General features: G+C 37.8%; 1 protein-coding gene across 3 annotated transcripts in view; it reads right to left on the bottom strand.

Annotated features, from left to right (window-relative positions):
- Positions 1-801: 801 nt before the first annotated feature.
- Positions 802-11,034, bottom strand: part of LOC128825557 (uncharacterized) — an 87,776-nt gene continuing 77,543 nt past the window's right edge. For all 3 annotated transcript variants that reach the window (XM_054008159.1, XM_054008158.1, XM_054008156.1), the window contains exons 27-30: positions 9,344-9,401; positions 7,601-7,753; positions 5,079-5,279; positions 802-1,083 (exon numbers count right to left, since the gene is read on the bottom strand). In XM_054008159.1, the coding sequence (XP_053864134.1) occupies positions 1,045-1,083; positions 5,079-5,279; positions 7,601-7,753; positions 9,344-9,401 (451 nt within the window). In that variant the 3' untranslated portion in view covers positions 802-1,044. The remainder of the gene's footprint in view (positions 1,084-5,078; positions 5,280-7,600; positions 7,754-9,343; positions 9,402-11,034) is intronic.

Raw genomic sequence — 11,034 nt, 5'->3', positions numbered from 1 at the left:
TTTACATTTAGAAAGAGCTGCAGATGTACAAGCTCAAACATTAGGTACTTACCAAATTAATTTTTATTGTTGAGCACAAAACATCTGTGGCATATAGCCCTTAGCAGTCCCATAACCATTCGTTTCCTTTCATCTAAGTGTGTCTGGTTTCAGGAGTGAAGCACATTCCTGGTGTAGCCACATACAGCTTACACAGCTATGCAACTACTCCCCTATCCCAGGGAGAAGTCAGACTTCAGAAAGTTCTTCTGTCATATACTGAACTCAAGATTTTGGGGCAGATTTCAGGTGAGGCTCTGAACAAGAACAGCACCATCACCACCTCAACGTCCTCACATCCTTGTCAGTTCTAGCTGGCAGCCAGCTAAGGGAACTTGAAAAGGATTGTGCCTCATACAAGCCCCTTATAGCTATGCAAGCAGGGCTGAGAATTTGGCTCTATATGGATGAATAATTAAGTATCATTAAGCCACTAAGGGGTTTGCAATGTGGCAAAGGAGTGAAGAGGTGGCCATTCTGTATTTGACACCTACAGAGTTGCAAATGATAGAAGACCAATGCATCATCCTGCAACTATTTCAGGAGGCCAGAGCACACGGAAGCTGAGCTGCAACAATGCTGTCCTGGGTAACCTAATTTTACTGAGATTTCCTAATGGATAAGACAATAAGGTACAAAGAGACTTTTTAATCAACTATTGTTGCTGACAGTATAATAGCTGTTGAAAATGAACTTTCACATTTATAATCAGGAAAACAACAAAAGTACATTTTGAGTCAGCAGTAAATGGAACAACTTTAATGTAAAGATGTATACAATTTATACCCCATACATGCAGGAAGAAATGCTTTTTGTACAAAAGATTCTTAATTCTATTATTTATATTTTTTAAAAAATCAGTAAGTTATAAAATGGAGGCAAAATACACATAATGTATACTTAGTTTTAGGTAGAGCTTGAAAATATGTTTGATCCGGTTTAAGAATTTGATCATTTTGATACCCAATATTCTTCACCTTTGAGGGGAAAGCTCAAAAAGATAGTTCATAGATGACCATAACCTGCATTCAAGAGGACTTTTTCCTGTAATGAAATAAAACATTGGTTGACCTAGATGCACAGACTTGAATATATTGTAGATGAGAGGTTTGAGACATTTCCTTTTAATTTTTTCCCTTAAAAGTATTCTATATTAAAATATTTGATGAAAGAAACATTACTTGAGGACACCACTCCTTCCTAATATTACTTAGGGATATACAGAAATGGAGGTTGATTGGCTACAGCAAAGATAGATTGTTCAGCTACTTTAATCACTTCAGTTCCATGCCCTCATGCCCACTTTGTTTAAGACTGATCCCTTATGGCAATTAAGTTGACAAAGAAAATAAGAGCATGTGCACTCACTGTATTCTTGAAGACATAAACTAATACAAATAAACCCGAGTAACTCACTTACTCCATGGCAGCCTAACTGTAGACTGTTGGTAACTGAATATTGTTCTACATTTACTAAATTATAATGAGCTTTCTAGGCATTCTTACCAAATCTTTTTCATATTTGATTTGAAGGTGGGAGAAAACATGGCACAATAAGGACATGAAATTAAGCATTTCTATGCCAAAATAGGCCTAAAGACCATATAGTGTGATATTCCATCTCAAAAAGTGGCTACTGACAGACACTTCAGAAAATTGCAAAATAAACACACAATATGCTCCTAATTGTAAAATATGAAAGATTTATTAGAATTAATCTTCCTGCTTAGGCATCACATACAGAAGAAACTCCACTCAGAAAAGTAAAGCAATCTTTTCCTTATAACACTTGGTTCAATCAGAGTTTGAACCTGATTAATTGTATCAGCATATGCTTTTACAAAGAACAAAATAGGTATGTGGAGAGAGAGAAATAGCGGGGTCCCCACAGGACCTGTACTGGCATCAGTGCTATTCAACATACTCATAAATTATCTGGAAAAAGGGATAAACAGTGAGGTGGCAAAATTTGCAGATGATACAAGCACTTTGGAGGATTGAAGTAGAATTCAAAATGACCTTGACAAATTGGAGAATTGCTCTGAAATCAGCAAGATGAAATTTAGTAAAGATAAGTACTTCATTTAGGAAGGAAAAAAATCAAGTGCACAAATATACAATGGGGAATAAGTACTGCTGAAAAGGATCTGGGGGTTATAATGGATCACAAATTGAATACAAGTCAAGAATGTGATGCAACTGTGAAAAACACTAATATCATTCTGTGGTGTATTAACAGGAGTGTCATATGTATGACAAGGGAGGTAACTGTCCCACTCTATTCTGCGCTGGTGAGGCCTCAGCTGGAGTACTGTGTCCAATTCTGAGAGCCACACTTTAGGAAAGAGGTGGACAAATTGGAGAGACGCCAGAATGGAGCAACACGCATGATAAAAGATTTAGAAAACCTTCTCTTTGAGGAAAGGTTTAAAAAAAAATGGGCATGTTTACTCTGGAGAAAAGAAGATTGAGGGGAGACCTGATAACTGTCTTCAAGTATGTTAAGGGCTGTTATAAAGAGAAATGTGGTCAGTTGTTCTCCATGTCCACTGAAAGTAGTAGAAAAAGTAATGGGCTTAAACTGCAGCAGGGAGGTTTAGGTTAGCGCTAAGGAAAAGCTTTCTTACTATAAGGGTACTGAAGCCTTGGAATAGGTTTCCAAAGGAGGTTGTGGAATCCCCATCATTGGAGAATTTTAAGACCAAATTAGACAAACACCTGTCAGGGATGGTCTAGGTTTACTTGGTCCTGGCTCAGCGCAGGGGCTGGACTTGATAACTTCTTGAGGTCCCTTCCAGTCTTACATTTCTATGATTCTATGAAGCGTTTATACCTGATGTTATTTTCTACAAGTCATGAAAAACAGAAATTGCAGTCAATTAACATTGCAAGAGAAGTGCTTTAGAGACTAAAAAGTAATCAAGCTGAAGCCGAAAAAAAACTTGAATTGGGTCTTTTCTGCCTGGCAGTGACAATAGAGTGTTTATGACTCTCTGAAACCTAACTGCCAAATGACTGAATTTAAAGGTTGGTTTATATGCAAAACGTGTATTTATAAGCAACCTTACTGACCCAATAACATCTCCAAAAATGCCAAGGGACAGAAGACTGGATGATCTAGTTGAGACACTTCAAATGAGTAGCTTTCTTTACCTTCATAACATCTTTTTCTCATTCTACTCAGTTATATAAGTCCTAGATCTGAAAGTCAAAATCTGTAACTGTGTCAGATTGCATTGATTCATGATACTGCTGATCTTCCTGCCACATTACAAGAATCAAAAGATCACCTTCAACTAATGCATAGGAATCTCTATGCCTTTTGGAATTACCTTCCTAAATACCCCCTGCTTTTTGTATGTGTGTGATAATAGTAAGCATTGTTTCAAAAGAGGAAATTTTATTTAGCCACCATGAGAACCTGGTAGCTGGTCACAATGCATTTAACAATACCAACTGGTAAGCCACCAGTACCAGCAAAGTCAAACACAGATTGTGAGAGATGGAAACAAATCAAGTACAAATAGACTGTGTGCCAGGTTGAAAGCATATAGACCCATTTAGGGTGTACACAGGGACGGCTCCAGGCACCAGCCCACCAAGCTTGTCCTTGGGGCGGCACCTGGAGGGGGGCGGCGCGGCGCTCCAGCCCCCGGGGAGAGTGGGGCCACGGTCGGGCTCGCCGCCCTCCCCCCTGCGCTCTGGCCGCCTCCCCCCCGGGGCTCCGGCCGCCCTCCCCCCCCCACGGGGGGGGGAGGAGGAGGGGCGGCCGGCGGCTTTTTTGCCTGGGGCAGCAAAAAAGCCAGAGCCGGCCCTTGGTGTACATTTTGGAGGAATAGTCTTAGTACACAAATATGAGTTTAAAATCAGATGGGAACTGCTTTCCCTCAAAGTGTCTTTGTGGGCAAAGGGGTTTCACCTGGTCTCATGACCAGTGAAAATGTTGGAGTTCTGCTTGGAGACACCCAATTTGTGCCAAGTTTCCAGAGTGCTAGAATTTAGGAAGGAGGATTTTTTCTGAATGTTACAGAATAAGATAGTACTAGGCACCTATGACATGGACTGACAGGGATGGGTTAATACTTCCTCTTTCAAAGAAGGAAAGAGCACTGATGCTTGCTCCAAGTGCAGGGATTAGAACATAAGAACGGCCATACTAGGTCAGACCAAACGTCCATCTAGCCCAGTATCCTGTCTTCTGACAGTGGCCAATTCCAGATGCTCCAGAGGGAATGAACAGAACAGGTAATCATCCAGTGACCCAAGTTATACCGACATAAGTTTGTAGTGCAAACCAGGGCTCAGAAACAGCACCAATAGCCATAGTTGCGACTCCAGCTACGAAGAGGATAAATAAATCAGGAAGATATTTTTAAATTATATTCAAGATTCAGTAAAATTCTAACACGTATTGAGAGAGAATTCAAAGTGTTTTAAGCTTTAAATTACGCGTATCACAAACAAATTCTTTTTACTACAGCAGGGCTGGACCAGCTGTGGTGCATTAAATAATTCCCCCAGCACACTAAAAGAGAGCTATGCTTTGGGAAGTTGGGGCTAGCTAATATTAAAAGTCAGGCATTCCTTGTAATGAGAATGTAACAACACAGAAAAAGGCTTGTTTTATCTACACATTTTGGTAAAAAGACATCTCTTTTTAGTTAAGTTTCATTTGGAACCAGCCTGAGGAAAGCCTTCTTAACTATTAAGTTTAAAACACAGGTTGTGGGAAGTTTTTGTTTGATTTGACAGGGTTCTGAAAAGTCCAGATACATCAATCACCTTTCATACTTGACTGTGGTTTACTTGATAAAGAGCCACAACAATTTTGTCTGATGGTTTAAAAACAAAGAAAATATTCCCTGTATAGATGAGTTTTTTCAAAAGTTTAAGGGAAACACACTGATTTATTTAAGTATGCCTCAGAGGTGCTTAGAGTGTTTGGGGAGATGCCTCTAATTTTATAAACAGAAATAAATAATAAATAATTAGAGGTTACATGTTAATTTATAGCAAAAGCTTAGAATGTTCACGCTTACCACAAGACTGTAAAAAGTATTTCCCATTGCTTCTTTGTAAAAATACTCTTGTTGATAATATTCAGGGCTATGTCGTCCCAATTTTCTTATTTTTTTATCCATACTGTGCAGAACTAGCTGTGACAGCTCTTGGCCTCTCTTGTTTGCTTGAGTGTCCACAAATTTCTTTGTGTTAGCAACAGTTAGAAGGTTGTTTAGAACCTTAATTTTAAAGAGGTACAGTTTTAAACATTTGATATAAAGCATGAGATCAAAGCTATTAAAACATGAACTGGATTAATACTTTCAGAACTAATTATCTCCCCCTCCCCCCCCCTTGAAAAATTATTTGGGACAAAGGGACACTGACAACGTTTTTTGTTTGTTTCGGGAGGTGTCAATTTTTAAGAAAAATCAGTATTTTACAGATCTGTAACTAGTATGGGCTTGAAAATATTAAATTCCTTTTCTGCACTTCTATTAATATTTTTCAAGAATTATTTCAGTGGGGAAGAAACTCGTTGATTCTCCTACACAGTCAGTAAAGCTGTCAATGTACAAAATAATCAAACTAAACAGTTTCAATATTCAGTTAGACTAGAGATTACTTGTAATATAGAAAATACATAATTTTCAGATAAAGCGATTTTCAAATTGATTGTGTCGCTTTAATTTTATAAATGTAACATCTAAAAAGTGTCTGTTTTACCATAACTTTATCAGAAGGATTAAGCAAGCATCACTATGTTTATGTCTAAAATGTAAATTTGCATTTCTGAAAAAGCATGCCCCAATCCCAGCTTGACTTTCACATACTAAAGTACCTACAATTTAGGCATTGTACTTGCGTGACACCAGTATACCCTGGGCAAGCACACAACTGGGAGAGGTTTCTGGTGGAGACTGAAAAAGCTTCTCTATATAAGAAAGTTGCACTAGTTTAAGTAAAGGTGTGATTTTTACACTGTTTTAATTAAACCACTACAAAAGTCTGTTTGAATATTCTTATTTTGGCTTAAACCAGGTTTATTTTGGTTTAGGTTAGGTTGATTGGGGATAGATTTAAGATCAAACGAAACAGGACACACTTAAACCAAAAGAAGTTTCTATGCATAAGCTTGCACCAGTCAAAAAACATTTTAAATTAAACTGGCGCAACTTTCTTACATGGCTAAGACCATACACCAGGGCAGATGTGTAATATTGCTTCTTCCGAGCCCCATGTTCAAGGACTGAAAATGGTTAACAACAAAAGGTGAGAACATAAAAAAACAACCGTTAACAACAAACAAATAATAGCTGAGGTACGTAATATACAACTTCTACATACTTTACATTCTCTGATGCATCTTATTGTTAAACCTGCTTGACAATCTTGTCTTTGCTATGTATTACTATTATTACTGTATATTACTGTATATGCATATAAATATTTAGTGTATTTATGTCTTACTATTGTCTAATGTTTGCTACAGAGTGCTAATCTCCTGTGCAGAACATAAAGGAAGACACAGTCTTAAATTTTGGTTGACATAGTTTTTCTCTGGTGAATTAGCACTGATAAACTTAAGGAGAAAAGCGAGTTTTAAGGAGGATTTCAAATCAGAATGGAAGGTAGGCTTGTTGGTTGGTGTACAAGGTTAAGGAGTGAGTTACAGATGTAAGGGACAGAATGAAAGAAATCATGTAGAGTGAAAGGATATATAAGTAATACTTAGAAGGGCAACCTTCAAGGAACATAAGCAGTGAGAGGAAGAGTAGGAAGAAATGAGAGCTGAGATGTTCTGAAGAGCTTGGAAGAATGAGAACCTTGAATTTCATGTAAAAGATTAAAGAAAGGCAATTAGGCAATTCAAAGAGGGGATGGACATGGTGAGAGAAAGATGATTTTGGCAATACCATTTTGGATAGATTACAGGAGCACGAGACGAAACCAGAGAGGAGGTAACAGTGGGCAAGGTGAAAATTAGTTGAAGTGTGGACTAGGGTTTCAGCAGTAGGAAAGGAGGGCAAGGATGAAATTTAGAGAATGTTGCAGATGAAGAACCAAAAAAGCTGGCAATAGCTCAGATGTAGGGGTTAAAGAGACAGAAGAATCAAAAGTAACACTGAAGCAGTGATCCTGAGTGAAAGGGAGGCTAGTGACTCAACCATTATTCTGCTGGGAAAAAGGGGATTTCAGTTTTTGCCATAATTAACTTTAGTGTGTCACAGGATAACTAGAATGAGATGCCAAAAAAGTATGGACACTTAAGACTGAATAGAGAGGGAGTGGATGGGGATGGAAAGGTAGCTTTGTTATCCTCAAGTGGAGAGATAATGAACAAAGACAAAAGAGAGAGGATGTGGTACCCAAGTGATGAACTGTGAAGGGAAAAAAGGAAGTGACTGAAGATGACCTTAAGGAGGTCTACGGAGAACAGAAGGAAGGAAATTAAGAGAAGCTTCCAAGAAAGACGTTGAAGGTGTACTTAGGGAGGTAGGAGAACCAGTATAATGTATGAATGATTGATTTAATTTCCATCATATAAACTTGAACTTACAGTTAGCTCATAATGCTCCTCTTCAAAGTAATGACCATCCCAAAACTCTAGAGTAACACTGCCAAAAGTTGGCAAAAGTTTTAATGTCTTTTTCTTTATACCTTCAGCCATAACATCCTTCACTGGCTGAGAGATTACAGACTGGAGAAATTCCTGCAAAATACACAGAAAAAGTCAGATTCCTCCAAGAAAAAAAGATTAAACATTAACTGCCTATTTTTCACTCCCATAAACTGTCCATCATTTATCTTCACACTTCAAGCTTCTGTACTGGAAGTTAGGATGTAAGATTTTGCAAAGCACAATGTCGTCCTCTGCCTATTTTATCTATTAGTATTCTTGGATAATGAGCACGTTTTCTATTTAGTAATCTCTTTGAATGGTTTTTGGACTATATATATTTGTTTACGCAACACCATAATACCCAGTACCTACCATATTTCTTAATTTTACAGTTTACAAGAAGGACCCTAAAGCCACAACAGTTTGGTGCTACTGCATATCCAGGAACCTAAACTAACTTCTTCTACAATTCTGCAGGTATAGCGATTTACACGTTTGCATCAATAGCAGCAAGAAACAAAACACTGCCTCAAATTTTGAAATCAGCAGATTTTATTTAACACCACAGTTATAAATCCAGGGCAATAAAAAAAGTGTACTAGAGCAATATCTCATAAATATAATGATGCTTTGCAGATGTTTGCTATTTAATCCAATGGAATGAATGTATAGTTCCATGTGGCTAAATTATATCAGACCCCATCATACCAGAGGCAGTGAGAGAGGGCTCAATCTCAAAAGGCAAATTTCTTGATACTGGACTGATAAAATCTTTTGAAATTTTGAAGCTTAATTTATTTCATACAATAAAAACGTGTTGTACCACAATTTATCTAACTTTTTTATAAACGTTTGAAACCCAGGCATGCAATATTTACTCTCAGAAATAATCTTTGCTCATGTGAATATACATACACAGATATACAGGCAGTTGCATAGCCACAATAACAGCCTGCAGCAGAGACACCCAAGAGGTCATATAAAAGACAAGAGAGCAAAGCATTCCGTTGACATTGGGCCCAGCAAATGCCAGCTGCCGGATTACATCCTATGGAAGGGCAAAATAAAATCAATTCTGCCAGCTATGGCAGGCCCCAGTGCCCACAGGGATCATGTGCCTATGCAATCACTATACAGGGGTGTGTCACTTAGATGGATAAAGGCGGTGCCTAGAAAATAAACACACAGTATGTCCATTTACGTCCCAATTCTCCACTGCCTTGCACCTTGTGTATTTTGAATTTATTGCACATGCGAACTCTGTGAACTAATGAACTTCTGTAAATAAACTGGTACTTTTCTCTTTGGGATCTCCAGGAACCATAAGGGGAATGGATTAGGGAAACTTTGGTTAACTGAACCACCAGTATTTTCAGTTAGCTCAGATCATTGCCATTACATTGGGATCCTACTTTACATGAAAGGAAGTTTGAAGTTGTATAAGAGTAGCAAGAAGTTTAAAGAGAGCATCTAAACAATCCTTACTCTCGTATTTTTCTCAAAGTTAACTCATATGAGCTAGGCAAATTGTGTGAATAAAGGTTTACGTGAACAGTTCCATGTCCATCATTAGTATACCAGTCTTTCCCTTTCATAAGTATTAAAATTCACTACGTTCCCCCTCTTTCCAGTTTGTCAGAAGAAAAAAAAAAAAATCTCATCATCATCCAGAATACTTACTGCACTTGGAGAACCCTGAAACAACGGAGCACTGTGCACACCACTCCTCACATAGTCACTGCAAAGGAAGCAAGGACAAAAAATGGACAAAACAGGCCATATCTGTTTTTCCCTCACAATTTTACTATTAATAGAGTCCCTAGTACTACAAATGTAGAACTGAAGTGTAATTAGATGATAACTGAAGAGATTTTGTGTTTCGGAGATAATCTATTTATAATAAACTCGAAGGCAGAAGGCTGAAGTGTTTATTAATCTAGGATATTAAAGGTTATAAATTTAGCAGGATGTACCTTCAAGTTATTACTATTATGCTAAGAGGTCTATTGATTAAATATTTTTGAGACATATTGGTAAGAGTGGTTTCCCTTCTGTCAACTAGATGAAATAAGAAATCGAGGCACCCATGATTATTCCGATAATGGTATAGTGGTGAGATCAAAAATTAGTTTTCAAAGTTAGTGACACGACCACACAGTTGGGAGTCAGAAACTGTACATTTCTCTGCTGTTGGCTGGGAGCATTCAATTTCAGATGATGTTATTAAGAAGTTTAAGCACTGGGATCAGTAAGTCTGGAGTTCTAATCCTGGCTCCAAGACTGCAACTGTCTCTGGCCTTGGGTAAGTTACCCCACATCTTTTTTTCTCATCTGTTAAACGGAGACAATATCTCACATGGGTGCTACGTGGACTAATTAGAAAAGTTCGTAAGGGCTTTGAACATGGACTGTGACATATAATATTAAGAAAATAAGTAATATTGTTATTCCATACAATTCTTGATTCTTGTCTTTGAACACAGCAATTAAAAGAGTCAGAAAGGATATGTTTTTGAGTAACAGTCAAAATTTCAAGTGGCTTCCATTCTGAGGATTATTCAGTTCTGGATTTTAGGGATTTCCCTCTAAAAGATTTTATAGAATTCTTGTATGCAACATATGACTCATCTGTGTTACTTAAAGGGTAACAAAATAAATAAAATAAGATGTGCTTGTAACTGGAGCTGAGCACAAAATAGATTTTTCAGTTCGGGGTAGAACTGAACAATCTCCCCTCCCTCCCAAAAATACTGTTTGATGCAAACTGAAACTAATTGTTTCAAAATGTTTTGTCAAATCAAAAAAATTTCATTTTTAACCAGCTGAAACATTTCTGAAGTCTCAACCCTGAATGTTCAGTTCTCCCTCTATGTTCCCTGCTTCTGGACCCACCTGCAATACTAAATATCATTGTGATGAGCTAAAGAGCCAACTTCAATATATACCCAGTACATTTTTCTTTCCTTAACTACTCCAAAGACTTTTTGCCTAGTACAGCACATCAAGGATTTAGAATTCACCACTGTTAGGATTTATATACCAAACAGCTGTGCCAAGAATTCACAGGAATCAAACTGCAGTTCCGTGAGCAGCATAATCTGTTAACTTGTCCTCGGGTATTTACAATTACACAGCTTTACAAACTGCAATACAGACCACTCCATTTAAGCTGCATATCTCTGTTATTTTAAAAGTATCACTTTCCCAGACATGTGAGAATGGGAAACAAATTCAGCTCTGGCGTAAGTGAGCACAACTGAAGCTAGTGACCAAGAGACCACTTATGTCAAGTCCTGAGAGATCTGCAAAGAAAGGGGGTGAGAGGGAAAAAAGGAGGAGTACTTTGTATCAATCAACAGTATCCCCTCTAG

The sequence above is a fragment of the Malaclemys terrapin genome, chromosome 18, assembly GCF_027887155.1.
Source record: "Malaclemys terrapin pileata isolate rMalTer1 chromosome 18, rMalTer1.hap1, whole genome shotgun sequence".
Classification (NCBI taxonomy): Eukaryota; Metazoa; Chordata; order Testudines; family Emydidae; genus Malaclemys; species Malaclemys terrapin.
The sequence above is the reverse complement of the archived record's forward strand: the minus strand, read 5'-3'. Positions and strand labels throughout refer to the sequence as shown.